Raw genomic sequence first — 22,704 nt, 5'->3', positions numbered from 1 at the left:
ATAATGGGTATTTTCTATATGTATAATTCGTATTAACATTATTTTGAATTCTTGTCTACATTATGTAGTTTAAATAGCTCAGTTCCTTCACCAATATGTATTGGTTGTAGGCAGGCGTTGTCATGACAACGGGGTTGTCTCTCGGGTCGTTACCTCTCTTCAGTTTATGTGTTTCATTAAGTGGTCCCACTTTATTTATATCCCCACAGGCTATTGTAACTGCAGGGGAATTAGGTAGCGCTTTGTCTGCGGCTGACTTTGCAATCCAGTGAGGGAGACCTCGCCGACAAGAGGGACGTATTTCTCTTTTAAGTTTGACGATATATCTTACAACGAAAGATTTTCTACCACCTTGTTTTGTAAGTGTATGACGATGGACAAAGTATTTGTTTTATAAATCAATAAGATTAACCATAAACTAGTGGAACGAAAAATACTGTGATGTATTTCTGCCGGTTTGACGAGTGTATATGTCACAAATGTATGATTAACGAATGGTGGCTCTCACATTCCTCAGCGTCGGCCGCCCGTTACAAGTTCATCCCATTTAAAATTAGCACGACGCGTGCCGCAGCCGGGCGGCGCGGGGGTGGCAGCGGGGCGCGGGGGTGAACCGCGGTGGGCGGGACGCTCCACCATCACTCAAGTGACGAAAATTGACGGAAAATGGGCGGACACCGGTTGGCCGCGACGTCATCAATTACCGCGTCCCGACGGTCACTGGCGTGCAGTTTCGACCGAGAAATGCATATCTACCTAATATATTTTCTGATGTCGTACCATTATTAGACACCGAGTCATTTTGTCATTCGTGACAATTCCGAGAAACTGAATGAACACGTTTATCTGGTTTACTGGCTGCCACGATTATTATACTGTATCCCGGAAGGGCAGCTAGTAGCTGGACGGCTGACGCACGTTTGCCGAGCAATCTCGGCCGATATCTCGGACAAGGATTATTGAGATGCAATCTAGAAGCCATCGATCGGCGGATAATTCGATCTAACTGCGTTTGTTGTTGCGCAACCACTTATCAGATCAGATCCTCGACTCTTCGATGATACCTTTATTAAGTGGTAGCCAGTGATAGCCTCTGTTCATTTTATACCTTACTTTGTTAAATTATTGAGTCCGGCAGACATTAAGGAAGCGAACCAATGCACATATAAAATCAATTTAAACTCTCAACAAAATATGGTATCGAGTCCTTTCACTTACATTTTATTGAAAGCGCACCGGTTGCAGATCGATTTTGAAACGTAAGTACTGCAATTAACTCGTATCTCTTTAATGCGGGTACGAATGTTTTAAAAACGTAATATAGTTTATATTCCGGTAGCGATTAAAGCAAGCAACGGACACAAATTGCCCGTGGAGCAGCAGTGACTGCGGAAATTGTAGCTGCCCGATCGATTGTTCCCGTCGCAAACATCTTGCCGCTTTTAAAGGAGCCACGTCGTGTCTTAACTGCTTTCTACGTTTAATTCAGGGGTTTTATTTTTAAATCTTCACGCTTGCTGGTTTAAACATTCTTACTACACAGGTTGTAAGTGTGCAAATGGAGAAAGGTTTTTAAATTTTTTCTTGATATTATTTAACGATAAAATTTTTGTAACTTAAATAACAAGGTTTATTAGATTCGTTATTATAGAAGGTACTATTTTTTTCAGAATCTACTAATGGAGTGAATTAAAAGAAGTAGGGCTCAGTGACAAAAGGAGAAATTTACCGAAAGTGAACCAGACAACATGTACTAATACATACATGCGGTCTGCAAATCATTCTAATGATAATTAGATTTTACATCAATTACAAACGGAAGCCGGCAGGATTCGGGGTATATGGACCTGACCCTACCGGTGGGGCTCAACTGTTAACATAGCAAGGATTATGCGTGACGATACGCCGACGCAGAAAATCTCTTCCATGCTATTTATAACTCTATTCAAACACTGTAAATGCAATTTTCAATTATTATAGCCATTAAAAGAAGGACATGCGCATATGCGTGTATTTTCTCGCCAGAGGCCGTAACCATGACGCTTTTCTATCGTCATTTACGATAGGTAATAAAAAACAAAAATATGGATGGAAAAAGGCCATATCCTAGCGATAAGTTTGTCGCTTCAATATGTCATTCATATACTTTTTTGTTTTTAGGTCTATGATGTCCGTCTAAAAGATTCGTAAGTATGATCCATTAGACATCTTTAACTGCTAACGAACTATCTGTTTGCATATCAAAACAAATGCAATGCAAATATTTGAGGTTTTTAAAACCAATATAAAAACCTAATAACTGTTCAATATTATCCAATACTTTACGAACTTGCGTAATATTCAAAATGCCATGTCCATAACGGAGTCAATGTTTAATTTATGATATAAAGCGCGGCCATTATAAATACCTATTCTGCCCTTGAGGTAGAATATAAACCAGACGCCTTAGTAGTGGCCGCGCATAATTTCTAATCTATTCATAGATAACGGAATGGTAGCAGTGGGCCCGCGACTTCTGTATCAATATTTGACTTTATACAAAGCTATACATCCTGTTGTTACGAATTGCAATGAACTCATATTTGTAGAAATTAAAAGGGATTTGCGATGAGAATTGTTTATGAATGGCTAATGCTAATACGCAGTCAGCCACAAAAGTAGCTTGACAAATTTGAAACTTTGAAACGGTGTTACACATTTAATTCAATCGAAATATTATTTTTCTATCTAAAATAAAGTAAACCTTTTGAAGTTTATTTGAATAAAATAAGGTCATAAAAAAGCGATTTTTAATTTTGAATCTGTTCTGCTGCGTTCTGACTAATACTACAACCAAGATTTAAAAAAAAAACGAGGAACTGTAATCTTTCTTCTTTGCCTACTTTTTTTTTTAAAGTACAATCAGCATAACAGAACTAATAGAAGTGACCGCACGCTTCGTACCTGGCCAGTATCGACGTAATTACGCAGGCATTATCAGGTGACCCCATATTGCGGTGGAGCCGGTACGTACAGCTCGTCGCCGCCGGCTACCGCCTTAATGGTCACGATAGGACCGAAACATGCACGTTGACAACCCTTCACTTTAAAATCTGTTGGATTTCAAATGGGAATTGACGGGATTGTCATTTGTTTTATATCGTCATCTCATGCTATTGAGATGATATAAAGCAAATGACAATTATTGAAGATAGACAGAAATAGAACTAAGACTGACACGAACAAATTTCTGGTAAAATGTACTATCTTCTAATAATACAAACTAATTTAATTAAGAAGAAAGTTTTGAACAATTAATAGTCTAAAGAATTAAGAACGTCTATACTGGTGTGCAATGAACTGTTCAATCACAATAAAATATACTGCAAAGATTTTTATTCCATGAAAAGAGCAATGATCTTTTTAGGAGGTGTAATTGGAAACAAAGCGACGTATTAAGTTGTGGATGCAGGGGATTACGAGCGCCCGACTGTCGCCGGAGCCTTTGATGTCTCAATTAGTAACGCGACCGACTAATTGTGGCGAAAATTATTTCGCGCCCCAGCTCTACGTCGTCTGCTTTCGACTTCTGTCGGCCAGTTTCAATTTTTTTAAACTTCTAAGATAAATGCGTCATTGAGTTTTATATTACACAATGTAATGTTGTTTTTTACACTTCGTAAAATAGATATGTTTAAAATCAGTACGTGCTTTTTATTCAAATTTATGTAACTATGTAACTTCAATACCATAACTAAAGCTATAGTTATAGAGCTCGCAGTAGTGTGACAATTATCTCACGTCTATATAAGGAAGTAACATTACGCAAAAGCGTTTAACATTTCATTTAATTTCACACTCAAAAACATTTGGAGTGGCTTAATAAACCAATTACGGTTCATTACCTAATGGAGCCCGGAAGACAGATATTACCCGCTCATCATTACAGTAACCAAAAGTTCCCCTTTTGTATTTTATAAAAAAAAAGCAAACGCAGCGTTAACGGCTTTATCGCGAAGGATGTAAGAGTTGTGGGTTTTTTAAACAGGTCGCTGTGAAAAATGAAAACGGCCAGCTATTTGCGGCTTTATGATGAATGGCGGCGGTCATTTCCCGCCCGCGGCCCCCATTACGCTTGTCACAGCATATGGCTGATTCGACCCTGTACGCGGACGGGAACGGCTATTGTTTGTTTTGTATCACCCTAAGCCTGCTCTGGATAGTAACTGCATATTTTTTACTCATTGGAATCTTGTTTTTTAGCATATTGATAAACCCGTCAGGGAGCAAACTAAATGATTAGAAGATTTATGTGAGTATCTAAGTTTATGTTAAATGTTGAACAACTTCTTGTTGTTTTATCAACATATTTCGGTCTCACAATAACTAAAACTTTAAAAATTCTACCAATGCCTACCAAAATAAATCAGTACGTATCCCCTGAAATGTTGAGACGGTGAGTTAAAGCGTTCCGTTTGTACTGCAAAGTGGGGGGAGCCTCGCACAATGAAACTGGAAGTGGAATGCAATAAAAGTCACATTAAGTCAAGAGCAAAGACCTTAGCGACGCGTCTACGAGACGAGCGAATTGAATTTATTTGCGCCAGAAACACGCCGCGCGATGCCAACTCTTCAATTTGACAAATTGAAAGCAATTATGTTGCGGTTAAAAAACATTATTTATACGCTCGGCGTACCTGAAAACACCAAATATTTAAAAAATCATGATTAGAAATACATCGTTATACTTAAAAATGGAAATATAGCAAGCACTTATGACATATTTTATGAATCAGCGCGGCGTTGTGACCTCGCAACACATCCATACCATCGGGTATACCTATACCGATGGTATAGGTATAGGTATACCGATGGTATAGGTATACCCGATGGTATGGTCTTTGGATCAGTGGCGAAGGGTCCAAAAAACCAGATTTCTGCTGGCTTCCCTTTATGTAGAGTTTATGTAGAATCTAATTCGTTAGAACGATTTGCAGACCGTATTTGTGAATATTAGTACCTATATGTTGTGTTGAGTTCCCTTTCGGAAAAAATCAACTTTCGCCACTGCTATAGACTGATTCATCGTGTTAATCAGTAATGATTTCTTGTGTTTACACGAATGTTCGACATTAAAATAAAACTATTTTTCGGATTATATCGCGGTTAATTGTATTATAATGTGTTGCTGACGTTTTGAAGACTTAGCAGCCTCCAAAAATTGTTTTACCATTGTCAATCAGTTTTATTTATTACATGATGGATACTCTATGTAATTCTTATAATATTGTAAATGAAAAAATAATTCTAACATAAAATATATTACTCAAACAATCAGTCCAATACAATCGCCAGCCTGTACAATTTGGTTTCTTTATTTGAGCATGGCTAATGACTCTAATGGGAACACTACCATACTAGTGTGTACTTAAAGTCGATATTTTATTTAACAGCAAAGGTTTGTGTTGTCGGTCGTTCTTAGGCCAGCTTAGGTTACTTCATGTCCAGCAATTGCCATAACATGTAACTACGTCGAGAATTTTATAATTTCGTATATAATGGTCTTATTCAGAAAAAACGTATCCGATACTCCACCAGTATCAAGATTGCAAATATTGAATTACAGTCAAAAATTCCATTAAATATTTTTAGTTACATAATATAGACTGTTCACTGCTATTCATGTGTAATGTGTCAGATACTCTACCAGTATAGGGATTTCAAAGATGGAATTACTGTCGCGAAATTCCTTGCAATATTTTTTCATTACATATAGGTAGACTTTATTACTATTCATTTATATAACCCACATTTAAATATAAACGAAACACAGAAAGAAGTAGAAATATGTAAACTAATTCTCCCAAATTTGTCTAATTATTCCACAATTAGATTAACACATATGAATAGTCTCAATTAAAAAGTTATCCATGTTTTAAGACTAGTGCGTACAACCGCACGGCTTCGAGTAATTTTGTCCTATAACGAGCGTCTATAATTATCAACCTATTACATCGGACTCATTGCAGGCTGAAGCTTATTTCAGGTGTTATTTGATCAAATATTTAATACCGTATAACAATTAAGTTTCAGCTTTTCATTCCAAACGGATAATTTACCCGATCAAGAATTCTCTACTATGGATTTTGAAAACGACCTGCCCTGTAATCAAGAACGATAATTTCAATCGAACAATTGCGGCAAAGGACATAATTACAGTGTTCTAATTAAGGCTAGTTATAGGAAAGGTGTCCGCTTTCACGCGTTCCACCCTGCAACTAGAATCTTTGAATTTATATAGCGACATGTTAGTTTTTAATTGGCCTATGAATGATGATTATTTAAACAGTACATTAAAAATCATTATCATGTATAGAAAATCGTTAAGTTTTTTTCGTTAAGATTTCATAAATCAAACATACACGTGTTTCCACAATAAATCACGATGCGCAGGTTGTAATTAAAAGCACAATTTCGGATAAGATTTGAGAGCACTACTATATAATTAATTTTTGTTTCTTTAGATGAATCACCGTTGATTAGGTGCGCGGAGAGGCCTCAGGATTTCCGTGATCGTTTCTGTGGATGCAGATGTTTACATTATAATTGCTCACCAGCTTAATGATCTTTTCACGATCGCCGGCTGCATAAAATAAGTACTTATTGTAAATTAAATTAAACACTATTAAATATGGCGGTGTTTCTCAATACTCTTTTTTTATATTTATAAATCTGTACACATTATCGTTAAAAATGTTATTTCGCGCATCTTTATCGCTGTTATTATAAGAAAATTATAATAAAATTATAGTAATTATGTGATGTTGCGAAGTCGTTGGTGTATATATTATAATATAGTTAATATTCTGAATTAATGTGAAACATGGCACATTATAGGTATGTAAACCTACCATCGTAGCTTTATTGGATACAATATCTTGATTAAGAATCGAAGAATTGTATCTGGAAATTACATATATAATCTCACGATGCCTTAGTTATGCGTTGCCTAGAAAACATCCTAATATTTATTGTACTAGACAAACATTATTTTAGGTTAACACTCGCTTATTTTAGTTTAACGCCCACACAGCGGACAACGAAGGCTGCAGTCTTAGAAATGTTGGGAGAAAATTATAATATATAAACCGCGATAAAATCTGCAAAATAGTTTTATTTTAATGTCTAACATTCGCGTCAACATAAAAAATCATTATAAAACTATTTAGAATTTCCTGGATATTCTCGAAAATAGGTGTTCCAAAGTATCTTATTTCTCAAAACTTTCCAGTATCTAAAGCCCGGACAAAACCAATAGTTTTTTATTCTTGTTTGCGCATGATTAAGTTACGTAAACGGTCACGCTACTTTGTAATATTCAAAGTAGCAAATACAACTAAATCGTAATACTTCAAGTAATAAAATGCAATAGCCAGCTAAGTTGTCACCAGTATTTCACAAGTGATTGCAGTGCAGTTTTGTACCGCGTAAAGTATCCTTGGTATGATAATGGTTAATTCTTGAAATATTTTATATAATGCGAGCCCGGGGCTGGCGGCGGACAATATATCTAATAAATTTATGAACCATCATTTTTACTCGTATGTTGATCGGGCTTCAAAATTATAATGGTGATGCTCGGGGCGCGAGTTGCGTGACGCGCACGTACAGCGCTCTGTAAGCTGTGCAGGCGCAGGCCTGGCTCCATGTGGATCTCAGCCTACGTGGTTATTGGACTCACTACCGTATTTATGGAATGTTGTTTACACGAGGCCCCGTTTGTGTAAAATTAATGAAGCTGTTATTGGTCTTGTTTTAGAAATTCCAGTCTATCCACAAAATTGTCTCATGAGATCTATTTGGGACATTTATTGTATTGTCTTAATAATATAACATCCACGTCCTAAATGTAAACATTAAAGAAATCCATTATTAAATATTATTATTAAGTTAAATGTTTTGCCAAAAATTAAAATCGCATAAAACTGTTACTACGTGAAAAGTAACTTAAACTTAGTTTCTTAAAATTCCAGTCAAATATTTCCGCTCTTCTTGTTCCTTATACCTCTTTGATTAACTGTCATAATGCTGGTTACCTATACACCTACTTTTCTACGACGCTATGTTTTGCATGTTCTCACGCCACGTTTTCAATAACAACAGTTAGGAATGCTCGCAAAAAGTATAAAGATAAATGTCAAAGCAAAGTATATGTGCGGAAACGATGTGCGAGGTTAATGACCTGGAAACTGAGCAGCAGTTGAGGTGTAGGGCACTTCGGTCATGGTCTACCAAAGAGGGTTGATATACACTTGGAAATATAGTTATCGGGTAGACAAAACTCCATACTCTTACTAGGTTTGTAGGTTTTCAGCAGAAAAAGGATAATACATGACTATTTAATGCAGTGTTTCCCAAATTTTTTTAGGCCAGGCCACACCTTAACATTTCTGAAATTTGTATGCCCCCCATACATAACTTTTAACCTTTAAACATTGTTTTGTTCCCTTTAGAAATATAAATGATAAATTTTAAGAAGAAATCACTGTGAAATTGTTATCAAAGCATCGTAAGTAAAATTTCAAAACATATAATGAAAAACTGAAAGTTCTGTCTAAATTGCCCCCCTTAACTATCAAATTGCCCCCCTGTGGGGCGTGGGCCCCACGTTGGGAAACACTGATGTAATGATTTAGGTATGGACATCGTCATAAGAACTTCTTTAAGTTTTATGATGGGATAAAAAGCAGATAAAATCAAGTCTCAGTTTGATCAGTAATACGAATTTCGACCAAACTCTACCAATTTATTTAGAAATTCGCGACACATGTAACCTTGCCTTGTGCGGCAGCCTCGCGAGCTAAATGCAATGACTGCCAAGTGCAGGACTGTCGTTCAGCCGCATGAATTCATGATGGGTGGCACGTCCTTACTGACATTTGGATTGCACGAGCACACCAGGTGTATGGTTGATTGGTAACTAACAAACTACTGATGATAGGTCTCTCATATGTGAGAGTCTGCCTGGGTAGATACTGCCGTAATGTCTATTTCTGTCGCCAAGCAGCAGTGTGTAGTCAATGTTGTGTTCCGGTTTGCAGGACATTGTAGCCAGTGTAACTACTGGACATAGTAAGACTTTACACCTCATGTCTCGGTATGGTGAGCGCAGTGGACAATACTTTGTAATTGAAAGTGTGGAATAGTGTTTCTGCTGTTCATGGGCGGTCGTATTGCTTACCATTAGCTGAAAGGCAAGTTCGTCTCGTCATTCAAAGCAATAAAAAAAAACACTCGCTACTGATGGACCCACAAATAAGTCTAGAATGATGGGAAACGGTATACCAGAGTATACCTAATGCATCTCGGTTACTAAACAAAATAAATGTCTAGGAGACTGCCTTAGTGGCGTAGTTGTATTACGATACGACTGCGGTGCTGGGGTCTCGGGTTCGATCTTGACCAAAATGATATTGGGTTTTTTACTCAGTATCAGCCCGAAGTTTGGAATTTATGCCTAAGATAGCAATAGACCTGCCCCCTATCACATCATTGGCCGGAATATACACGGCAGAAACTGGGTGTATCAGTTGCGCCTCTGCCTACCCCTCGGGTGTGTGTGTGAAATGTTTAGTTTCATTTGAAGTAAGCGTATAGCAATTATAGTAAGAAGATGTTATGCGCGATGAGTTACTATAATTTTGATATATTTTTACTAAACTGTTTTAAACTTAATATCTTCCCAATGATAAACAATCGCATCGGAAACTTGAGTATGTGTTAGCCTAGATACTTAACTGGGAATTATTAAATTATGTTAATAAATGTATAAACTCCTTACGGCAATAAGTGTAACAAATTCTTTATTACTAGGTTTATAAAGGCATCTTCTACTTTCATTTTAAATAGAGTAATCTATTCATCCTTCAGATGATAAGCCGCTGAAATTGTATTTAAAAATGTATAATAAATATTTGCCAATTTTAAAACGAATGCGAGACATGCCTGTTATTCAAGATAGCAGTTTATGCATGGAAACTGTATAGTTATCACAACCGCTTTGACTAAGTTCCTACACATTATACTTCACAACCTAAATTATATAAAACTTAGAGCCTGTTTCACAAGCTTCAAGTATATTTTATTTGACAGGTATCGTATTAAACAGATAACCTAGATAGTACTTATTTTAACATCATTTACTTGGGCGCATAGATCAGAGTGTGACTTTTGTATTTGGTCGGTTTATACATTTTATGACGAGTAACATTTACTCATAAGTTGTGAATCAAGCCCTCACGTTTATATGAAAAATATTAAAGTTATTTACATACATAGATGCATAACATCACGCATTTATCCCCGAAGGGGGTATGCAGAGGCGCAACTAGGGCACCCACTTTTCGCCAGGTATTTTCCGTCCCATGATGTGATAGGGGGCGAGCCTATGGCCATATGGGGCACAAATTCCAGACTGCGGGCTGATACTGAGCAGAAAATCCCAAATATCACTTTGCCCGACCCGGGATTCGAACCCAGGACCTCAGAGCGCTATTGTACCGGGCATGCAATACAACTACGCCACCGAGGCAGTCGGCGGCGTATTAAATTTAAATTTATTTATATTTTATGAAAAATGATAATATCAACATAAAAAATAATGTTATCATGAATTTATTACTTGAAGTCATTGCGTATATAAAAATACGTAAAAGTGATCACAATGTGTGCATTTTTTCCTCTTGTTCATCATGTCAATTGTTCGAGTCTCCCTCGCTTTTATTGTTGCGGTTTACCCCATAATCATTACAATAATTACGTATAATGTTGGCAACATTGTGCAAAACTACTTTCGGCGAAACGTGAGCTAAGTTGCTTTACGAACCGAGATCGCCTTGGTGTCGTTGAGACATAAATTAATAAATGTAGGTGAATTTCTAAACATTTTATATATGGTACGTAAATTTTCTTTGAGAATAATTATAAAACGTTTTTAGTAATATTTAAAACACTGTAACTATTATCGATGTTCCTAATCTATTTCCTTTTATTTTCAAGTTCTTTTCCCTGGCTATGCTCTCTTCCAACACTTATTCATAGGAAATATTGTTACTATTATAAGCAAGGGGTTAGAGTAGCACGCAGCAACAAGGCACCATTATAACGCGTGGAAAAAAACAAATAAACATAATAAAGGTTTACTATACAAACAATGGTTTATAAAACGATGTTGACAGACTTTAATTGTGGTATTATTGTGGATATATAGGTATAAACATCGGAGCCTTTGAAGATACTGAATCATTCTAAAAGACTGATTAATAGCCATGTCATATTAAACGGTTAATCATATCTTGAAGGTTACTTAAGCGCAGTTTGCTTACGGAAACATTATCGTAACCGGGCACGTGTCGGAGTCCTAAATATGTAGTTCAGCACTTGGAAGAGCAACATTAACGGCTATTTTATGGTAATAAAGCAATTTATCTCGGAAAATTTGCTCGGCGACAGAACGACTTGTCCCGGAAATAAAGTGCTCCACGGATATGTAGATTTATCTTCGTGTCACGTGGTCGACATAAAAAACTCGACGATAAATTGGGGTTGTTGCGATTCGAGTATTTGGAATAAAAAAAACATCTCTTCTTGTTGTATAGGTTTGATGATGTTATTTCTTTCTTAACATTCCTGTATATAAATCCGGATGAAATAAAAATTCTGTGATATTATAATTATAAATCCATATTAAAACATCCGACCCTAATCTACTCTTATAATAAAATTTTTAGTGTATATCTAAATATTTATTATAATATAATAGTAGATTTGCACGTGACTTTGCTCGCATGTTAATATATTTCTATGATAAAATGTAGTTCAGATTAGTCTCCTAAAAATATGTTTCAGTCAATGAAAGTACTGAAATTACAGAATTGACTTGACTATTTCAAGTATTAACCCAGATAAACGGACAAAAATATCAAATCAAATTTAGATCTATATTTCGAAATTACAAAAAGACATATAATTCGATTAAATATGTTAATTTATAGATTTATCGGTTTAAAAACCTTGTAAAGAAGAAAATCTTCAATTATATATAAAAAAAATCGTGACTGCGGATATACCGCATATTAAGTCGTAAGCAATAAATGTCAGATTTGCACTTATCGATGATCTCATAAGAACATTCCAAACAAAGGTTTAAGCCGTAATAAGCAGTTATTGAAATGATTATGCCAATACTGGACATAATGCACGTAACAAAACCATTCTTGAATGCCATACGATACCTCTTCCGTAATTGATAGGGTAATTTTAATAGAATCCATATAAAGTAGTACTTCTGAAGTATGTAACTTAAGCGTATTGTTAAGATATTAAAATGTTTCTGAATGTACTATTTTTTATTGCTGTACCTACGTGTGATAAATGTAAAGGTTAAGCGGTTGAAGATCCTTTTTGCTTCAGATGTAGGTTTAGTAAGATGTAGATTAGTAATTAGAATAAGTAGTTTAAATACATAAATAATAATATATATATTATCTTTACACCAGTATATTTTATACCTCAAAGGAAACTCCAAATACGGATTTATTATCTTATTATTAGATTATGAAATATATACTTTTTATTTAAATAATGTTTTTTCCTTTCTCTAGTAAACCCTTGTTAAAAAAGAATAAACATATATTATGCCTCATTCACAGAATGGCAGCACAAAAACTTGAAACCTACATCGATTGCAATTATAGGATGACGTAACTTTGTGTTGAAAATAAGAGATAAGTCTGTCACATTCTGTTGAATTGGGTAGACCGTGAGAACACAAAGGATAGGTGAAATGGTGTTTACCGTATTGGGCGCATGTTCTAGTGTTATTCCAACTTGTGGGACCTGTTTCGCAGTTGACATCGACTTCTCCAATGGCCGCCCAACTGGTTATGATTGGTCAAATTATCGCTTTCTTTTTGATTTTTATTCTGTGGTCCGTGTTTCGTTTGTGTTTAAAATGTTTTATAAATATTCTTGTATAATGGCTTAGTCGATAAATTCGTTACAGTTGATTATTTAGATACTATCTTACTCCATACTCATGCATTTATACTTATAATATTACAAATTCGTAGATAAGTTTAGAGAGAATATTTGATTTTGAGAAATTTGTAAGTTTAGAGAGAAAATATTTGATTAAATTTGGGACAGACATAGACTACGTTCTAGATTAACACATAGACATTTTATACCAGTAACTGGCGTTCGTGGGGAATAATATTTTTTTCTATCTAATTTCTTAAATAGGTAGCGCTATGTATCGAAATAATGATATAGGAACTTTTAGTTTTTGAATAAACCTAAAACTACGACAATATAAAAATTCCTTTTCTAAAATACTTTTTCCCACAAAACTTTACTAAAATTTTATCAAGAAGGTATTAGTAAAAAGAAAGTTTTATTAGTTTCTAAGATGTCAAAATGTTATTAATATGATAGTATCGTTTACCTATTATATGCATACATTATCTGTCCTTGCGTCGTTGGGTAGTAAAGCCCTGCAAAATCTACGAACAGAAGTATACGTCATCGTCTAGATCACTTCGTTATCTCTGTATTAATCGAATCTATTACAAAACTATTTATTATCGAGATTATACCGAATACATAAATTTTAAGATGCGTTGTGTCTAAAAAAATATTACTAAACGTTGTATCTGATATTACAATCTCAGATTTAATGAGTAAATTAATTGGATTGCAAATGGCAGCCACGGGAGTATAATTTTATTGCCCGAACCGGTTGTGAGAGAAGCCTTCTTCCCCTGCAACATTGCCTATTCCTTAATCTTATCATTCTTTGTGGAAAAATGACAAATTATAAGTATGATAAAACATGTATATAGGGTACTATTTTGACATTGCGTTAATAAATATAACTAAATAGTCGTCTTTACCTCTGGTAACATTGTGCCAACTAACATTCGTGTATAATAAATATGGTCGCCAAAAACGCTTGTTTTCAATTTCTGACTTTTCAATTATTATTTTTTTTGTTTAATGCGATTTTGTGTATATGCTCGTGAATGTATTTCTGAGTGGAAGTATGATGTTGCTGCAGCGATAAATTTTCTAAGAGTAGTAGTAACATTAGAGCATGTAAAATTAAAATTTACTTTTAATTGATATTTATTTTGTTCAAAATTTAAATACTTTTTATTTAACATCTACGGTTTGAGTAACATATTGTAGAGTGTTATTTTCAAGAAATTTTGTTGTTAAGTGAAGATAAGTTACTTCGAAACTTTCTGAAGCAACTGATAACTTAAGATTAAACGTATACTAACATGACAATGTAGAACTCAGTTAGCCTTAATCCCGACTTGCAAACAACAACCGACCAAATACGAGTAGTGCTTACCGGCCCGCATATAAAGGGTCAGTTTTATACCGTCGTTCATACATCGAATACTTATGAATTGTAAGTAATAAACTGCAAGCGAATTTGAGTTTCAACTTTGGAAATGTATTTGAATCCCTCATATGTACAGTCATCCACAAATATAGGTGAAGAAATTTAAAAACTCAAATTGCCGGTACACGTTTTTTTAAAAATAAATAAAAAAATAAAATACTTTATTTATCACGTAGGCGAACAAAGTTGCACTTATGATACGTCAAAACAAAGAATAAGAATAATTATTATTTCTAAACAACTATTAAAATTACTTATATAACTATGGACATTTTAAATTAGGGATAAAATTTATACAAAAGACAAGGTACAAACCGAAGTAACCAGTTCGGGCTGGCAAGTAGGGGGAAATAGAAGGGTAACGCGTCGCGATCCTCACCGGCGAGGACATGAGCCCTAACCTAGCTAACCTACCAGCCTTTCACTAGCTACTTACTTTTTGTTCCTATCAACATTTTTTGTCACAATAACAAAACATACAGGGGTATACTTTACTCCACACAATTAAAAAAAAGTTAAATTTAAATTAATTAGGCCATTTGAGATTTTGTATTCGTACAGCCACTTTTATGGCTGGCTATACGAAATCACACTAATTAAGATTAAAATTAATAAAAGCATCTATCTGAAAAATACGTCATAGTTTTCCGTACAACCATCGGAAAATTAAGCGACTACGGGAATCACAACATTGATAAATTATGCAATAAGTAGGTATATTATTTAATTAATATGACGAAAAACTTATTATGTCATGCTTTAATTACAGTAATTACGCACGTATAAATATATATTTACAGTAATATAGATAATTAATAAATTCATGGAATTTTCACTGTCCCGGAGTCTAGAATTTGTGACCGACATGGTACTAGGCTCGCCTCCTATCACATCATGGGACGGAATACACATGGCGGAAAGTGGGTGCATTTGGTGCATCTTTGCCTGCCCCTTCTCAGATAAAAATATAAAAATGTATGTGTGGATTTTTCATTGGTTTCCAAGTATTTGGAAATCCCACTGAGCAATGTTTTTATAGTAATTACACGGTTAGAGTAAAATTAATCATCACTTAATAATCAACCATCAATCGACCGTGATGACTTATTGATTATAAACAATGTCTCATTTGTAATTTAATTGATTATCAATTGTAATACGTTTGTAATTACCGTCAATTTAAGTGACAGCGTACTTAGACTGCGAAACAGGTCACATCTTTTGCACTACCCAAGTTAGGTTGTTGTAATTAATGTAAGACATAAATTTTAAAACATTGTTTTGATGTGAAATAGTATTTCAGAAGTACTTTCACCGAAGATGTGTATTTTCCGAAATTAGACGCTGTGAGTAGATTAATAGATTTAGCTTTACCATATCAAAAATGGGCACAAGCTTACCGAACTATATTTTTAACGTGAATAATAAAACTACTTCATTATTTGCACCGATTGTCATAAATATTAAAACATTTTTAACGGACTTCAAAAAAAGGAGGAGGTTATCAATTCGACGTGAATGTTTTTTTTTATGAGGTTCAAATAGATCTATCAAAATTATAACATATAAATATTGTTCATTTAATATGTTGGTGGTAAAACCAAAGTACAGATAATATACAAAACAGGAATTAAAAGTGACTGTAAAATTATTCAGTAGACAACATGCAGAAACATAGCACAGTCCTGGCTATATAATATATTAATAACATAATTAACATATCACATCAAGCCACAACTAACATGATAATCAATTATCGGCTTAAACGTCGAATGTTTTTGTATTTTAACTAGGTAACACCCAGTTGTGATGCCAATCGGTCCTTCCATTACACGTTATATTCGGAAAAACGATGATAATTATTTGCGAACATTTTATCATTATGATGGTAATGAAGACTTGCAGCAGCTTTTGTAAAAAAGTCTATATTTCTAACACGAATACGACTTACATTACAATTAAATATAGATATAATTGAATCAATTCTCCGACTTAACGACTTTATTTGTTTTGCACGAGTAATTTTTTCCTGTAATTACTTTAGAAGCTTGGCTGTTAAAAACATTGTTGAATAAGTTTCTATAAACTGTACATGATTCCAATTATAAGTAACAGAAACAGTTTTATATTATAAATAAATGGTTTACCAAAAATAGAATAAAATTATAAAGTCTTTAGCAATTAAACTGGTACGCAAATTACTATATTCAATTTATAACATGCATGTAATGTGTTTATTAAAAAATTAAGAATCATACCAAAAACGTTTTAAACCATTTTTACACCTCTCAACTAAATGTCTCCATTAATTTAAACTGAACTTAAACAGCTTGTTATGTGCAATCATTTTTCTATACACGTAGTGCAACTAGCGGGGTACTGGGTAGAGATATAAATTGCTACTTAGTGAGTCGAATAAGTTTACTGCAAATGTCAATGGTTGTGGGAGCCGCATGCGCACGCACCACTCGATGTGTACGCTATTAATGCGAAATAACTATAATTTGGAAGACGCCGGAGTTTGGCGTTTAACCGCCAGCCTCTGGAAAGGCGACGGAAGCCTGTCACAGGCGCAATTACTGTACCGAGAATCGGCATTAGTTCGTCGAGTTGAACTATTTACGTATGTAAAACAAGAACAAACTCTCGTAGGGGGAAACGGCGATTGCACGCATCGCTCATTAAGCACTTTAGAGCAATTTGAGGAGAGGAGAAAAACTCGGACGAGACGCGGGCACAACATCGCGTGGTCAATTAAAATGTTGCCGCACGGCTGCCGAGTGCCACTCCGGCTCGCAACCAACGGTATATTCGCGCACAAACCGGCCAAATAACACACTCCATTTGTTTTCAATTGCTCGCATCCTCTGCTACGCTAGAGCCGTAGACTTAACGAGAGCCGAGAACAGGTGACATGTACACTGTACGCTCCACCGACCTGTCTTGCAACTAGATAATCTATGTTTCACTGAACTCTCTCAGTTGCTATAATCATCTTCGAACCGCTGCATTCCTCTTCAAATAATAACACCCTTGACAATAGCTTTGCTTCAAACCGACAATATAATATTACAATTCGCAGATAAAAGGCCAATAAGTTAGTGTTAAAATTGAATTACTTTTAGTAACGGAAACAAATTACTTCGCATAATAATTTTCGCACTTACATTATAATAAACAGTATAATTTTAACTGCATGTGCAACAAATGTTTAGCTTGTTTTTTTTCTTTATCGTAAAATATAAACAAAATATGTTGATATTGTTAATGAAGTACACCAACAGTCTCATCGATATCATAAAGCAAACGTTGGTGGCTTCAGCACCTGAGTCACTTAAGCGGTCCCAGCATGACTTGTCGGATGTGAACCTGCGCGCCTACGCACTGCGCCCACCACGCTATACGCCGCGCCGCCGTGTTCCGATAATAAAACATGTTTTGAAACATAAAATATTTATTATAAATTTCATGCATATATTTGTTAAACTCGTGTTTTATTCCATTTATCTATCCATCTTAGAATTAAAAACGTATTTTTTAATATAACAGTGTAAATAAATTGATGTGTAATTTTCAATAAAAATGCAATATAACTGAACTCAACAACAAATAGGTTTTCACCACCAAATGGAGGATATAGGTACATAACTGAATGTCATCTATTCAGATATATTCTTTAACAATCCTAAGATTTTATAAGAAAAAAATAATTAATTAGACACTCGAATCATTGTCAACAGTTATGTCGGCAAATATTTAAGTCACTTCAAAATGTGAGTCCTAATGAAGATTTGTTAGTAGGGCGAAAATAGATACTACTAAAGTTAGACTTGCCCCGACGGAGTTGTAAAAACTTAAAGAGAAAACATAATCATTATGCAAAGGAGCGTCTATTTGGTCAAATAGACTCTACTGTACTTAAATGAAGAAATCTTTTCCATAGTAAATTGTTCTTGTGGCTCGCATTTTACAGTTTATTATCATCAGATTAGACGGATTAGTGTTCCAAGAGAGTAAGCGAACTTCACCGGTCGGGTTCATAACATGGATGTTATTTTGGTATATGTAATGTATATCTACTTATACGTATTACTGTCGATTATATAGTACAGTTTAAATCAAAGAGAATTATACAATAAACTGGGTTATTTTGACATTGCGTTACTAATTGAAACCGCATACTTATCTTCTTGAAAATAATATAACAATAAGTTACCCGAACCGTAGATTTACAATAAAAAATTATAAGTTTCGAATAAAATAATTATCAATAAAAGATATTTTTAATTTTACACGCCTTAATCTCACTATAACTACTCTAATCGTTGCAGCGGCAACATCACACTTTCAGTCAGAAATATAACACGCAGTTGTCTAAAAATCAGAAAAGTGTATGTGATATCATTAATTAACACAATTTCAAAATTACCCTGTATATATGGAAAGTTTAAACATACTAAATCAACAATATTTATAAAATAAAAATCAATATAATTTGCAAACTGGTTTTCTAATATAAATATCTATAATGCCATGAAAGTAAAAAGAAACCCAGACGTATAAAAATAATAATGACGAAATAAATCAAATCATATTTGCATTATAGGAATAAATAGCTTTGTGTCAATCTTTTATTGTTTATTAATATAGGTATTCGAGTTATACTAATTATTAAATTAAATTCCACGTAACATAGAGTTTCTTAAACTAATGTTATATGCTAAATTCTATATATAAACGTAATATATTATAGAGCTAAGTGCCTCCATCAATGATGCAAATATTCATACTAACATAAGCTCGCACTGTTTCCTCTAAGAAGTAGATTAAATAGAATACTTACAAAGCTAGTTCACAAGAAAGAAGTAAAAAGAAGAACTGAAACGAAATAAGTAGTTAAAGTAAAAAGAAATTACCCAATTGCGATGTCACTAATATAATGAAATGAAAGATAGGACTCTATCATTGAGAAGAACTTTAATATTTTTATTTTAAATAAAATTTACAAACACTATACCCATTTTAAAAAACACTGATATACATAATCCAAGCTTTATAAATTTATAAAAACAATATGTTTGCTTAAGAATATTCTAGAATTAGATAGCCTCTAAAATTGTGGATAATTAAGCAAATAAATAATTTTCATAAATATTACAAAACTGCACTTTTATCGATAATATTTACAATGGTCATAAACTAAACATAAAAACGTTTATTGTCCTTACATAAACATTATGATAATAAATCTTATTTAATAAGAGAAGTAGCACTAGTTTACTGCTCATTTTTTGCTGAGCAAGTATTATTGTATGTAGGTAGATACCTATATAATGTGGAACGCATCAATCAAGCGTCTGAACTGCAACGAAAACACTGTTAGTTTTGCCGCGGAATTATTAATTACATTCCCACAAAAAACTTACACACGACGCCGAAACGCATAAATTTCTTTCTTTTTCACCGCACAAAGGAGCCGTTCGCCCTACAATATAACGCTAAACAGATTAGCCGCGCCGCTCCCGCGCCCGCGCCCGCGCCGACACGCTCGTCGCGGTATAATTTTTGGCGCCAGTAGTCCTGCCTCTAGATTAAACTAATATGAAAAGGAAATTGGGTAGAAAATGGATGAAGCCTCTATGTGTCATTAAGGATTTGTTACGCCGCTTCGAAGTGCCGGCACTGTCTTATTTATTTGACTTATTTAAATTGAATTAACATTTTGTAGTTTTTATGATGTGCTAGTAATGTTCGGAACTAACGTAAATGGGCCATTTTCGAATAATAACAATAACATTAATGTAACCAATATTGCCTCCTAAACTACTGACTCGTCCTTTTTTTGTGAGTTTATGGGATTTGTCAGTAGGAGACAGAATATTAAAATGCCTTTTATTTATTGATTAGAATAATTTAATACCCTGCTATATGAGCAAGTAAATAATTAAGTTTATGTAGTTGAATTAGTTTATAAAATAAGTTTTAATGATACTTATTCCTCCTACGTATTAATGGCTAAGATTTATTATACAAACCGTTGAATAAGCGACGTACTGGCTTATTATTCAAAGGTCAAAGATTACGTATTTTACCTTATTTTATTTTTCCTGAACACAGATATTTTTCCTGTGGAATAGCTCTGGGTCCACTCGACCCACGGGGGCGGTCGCTATGAATAGTAATAGAGGTTAGGGGCCCAAAAGGGCCGGCTAGCGGAGTCAATCGCGGGTAATACGCCGCTTATGGTGCGTGCTAAATCGACAACACCCAGGGGCTCTCATCTCACTAACAAACCATTTCATATTTCCATTTTGATCAAGATTTGTTCTTAAAATTAAAGTTTATAAACCGTGAAGACTTCGGAACACGCTTGTCACGGATTTATTTGCTTTTGGGTATAGTATAAGAAACCCTATTTAATATTGTTTCTCAGAACGCAATTTTAACTTTATGTCGTTAAGCCAATAGTTCTTCCAAGTTTAAATAAAAAAAACTATAGGCCTAACAGTACGATAGAAGAGAGGTAAAGTTACAGTAAGGTTAGTAGCATAACAGCATTGAAGCGTGAGTGATGTGTGGCGGCGGCGGTGTCGGCCACTGGAGACGACTCACATTCATGAGCAGGTCCGGTGAGGAGGAGCCCTTGCCGCTCATGGCGCTGCCTGTGGCGACTGTGGCGCATGTCACACACTCACAACACTCGCGAAGGACGGCGTCAGGCGGCGCAGGCGGCGCTGGGCGCTGGCGGCGCGGGCGGTCTGCGTGCGCCGAACGACCACGACTGCCGCGCGACGGCCCCCACCGCACCACGCGAGCCCCCACCGCTACCGGCTGCCTCATTTCTCACTATAATTTGCGTGCTGCTCGTTTTTTACCATTATTACTCCCTCGTTTTGTTTTACGTATTATCGAGTGCATCCCGCTCACACCGGCCGCCATGCGCGGCGAGCGCCGCCCAGATAATAGCCGCGTGCAATTACTGTTACGCCGCGCCGCGCGGCAGCGACGCGTGCAGTGACCACTGACGGCTAGCATTTACCCAGCGCCATCTCGTGACGGGAGGAAACAACCACAATGGTAAATATCTAACGGATAACCAGATTAAGACATAGCTTTTACGTTTACCAAACAAAAATACATAAACCTTAAAATAAGTACCTAATAATTTATTATTACGTGACGCCGACACGACGAAACCGGTGAGATCACTAGCTATACATAAATGTTAAAACCGTTAAGCTCAATATACCTACCTACCCAATTATTATTTTCTATTACCAATTATATTAAAGTGTTCTTTAACAAAAATATTTTAGATGCTATCATGCTATAACAATATTAAGTCTAAGCATTAATATGATAATTTCCAAATTGGAATGAAGTTGTGTTCCGCCCACATCGATATTTTTAAATTACGCGGGTCAAAGTTCGCTATAAATAAAAATATGACTATAATATACCTAGCCATAATACGGGGTGACATAACGCTAATCTCCTCTATAGTGAGTATCCAAATCTTAGTTTAAATACAATGTCTATCATGAGACAACACGTCTCAACGGTCGTCATAATTATGCCGGCCAATTTCACCTCAAACTACCACAGAGACTGACCCCAGAATGAGACGCAATACTCGTCATAATTACGCCGGCCAACTTTACCTCAAACTACCATAAAAACTTACCCCGAAATGAAACACTATAGGAAATGATTCTCTTTGTATAAGCTGTTTAATATTCATACGGTTTCCCAAAATACGAGTATCTACGCAATAATTAACTCCTGCTCTTCGCATCCCTGTATGCGAGACACAAACAACATTGTTATCTAACAATAAGCGAAAATATAAGATATTTTTTTTAAATCAATTAGAAATAATTAAAAATAAACACCCAATAATAAGCTCTTATCATCTCAGTTGCTAAAAATATAAACAAATTGACTTTTGTCTACGATTTCCAAACAATAGTAATAAAATTATAATATTTATTTATATTAAAATAATTCCTTTACCGCAACATTTATGAGTATATATACTTATTTACAAATGAAAAGCTTTTAATTTTATCCATTCACCGAAGCTATCATCATACACATACGGAAAACTATTTTATATTGAAAACTTTAATAAAAATCTATATTTGTGACATGTCTTGGAGATATCTATAATAAATTACCTATCACTAACAGTAGCGAAAGGTCCACATAACCTTATTATCATTAGAATGATTTGCAGAACGCATTTATGCATTTAT

General features: G+C 34.9%; 1 protein-coding gene across 2 annotated transcripts in view; it reads right to left on the bottom strand.

Moving 5' to 3' along the window:
* LOC115443482 (transcription factor Sp9) overlaps positions 1–21,447 on the bottom strand; it is a 77,633-nt gene extending 56,186 nt beyond the window's left edge. The window contains exon 1 of one of the 2 annotated variants that reach the window (XM_030168909.2): positions 21,062–21,447. In XM_030168909.2, coding sequence (XP_030024769.1) covers positions 21,062–21,289 — 228 coding nt within the window. In that variant the 5' untranslated portion in view covers positions 21,290–21,447. The remainder of the gene's footprint in view (positions 1–21,061) is intronic. The other variant, XM_030168908.2, reaches the window with a different exon arrangement.
* Between the last annotated feature and the right edge of the window lie 1,257 nt (positions 21,448–22,704).

Source organism: Manduca sexta, chromosome 17, assembly GCF_014839805.1.
Source record: "Manduca sexta isolate Smith_Timp_Sample1 chromosome 17, JHU_Msex_v1.0, whole genome shotgun sequence".
Lineage (NCBI taxonomy): Eukaryota > Metazoa > Arthropoda > Insecta > Lepidoptera > Sphingidae > Manduca > Manduca sexta.
The sequence above is the reverse complement of the archived record's forward strand: the minus strand, read 5'-3'. Positions and strand labels throughout refer to the sequence as shown.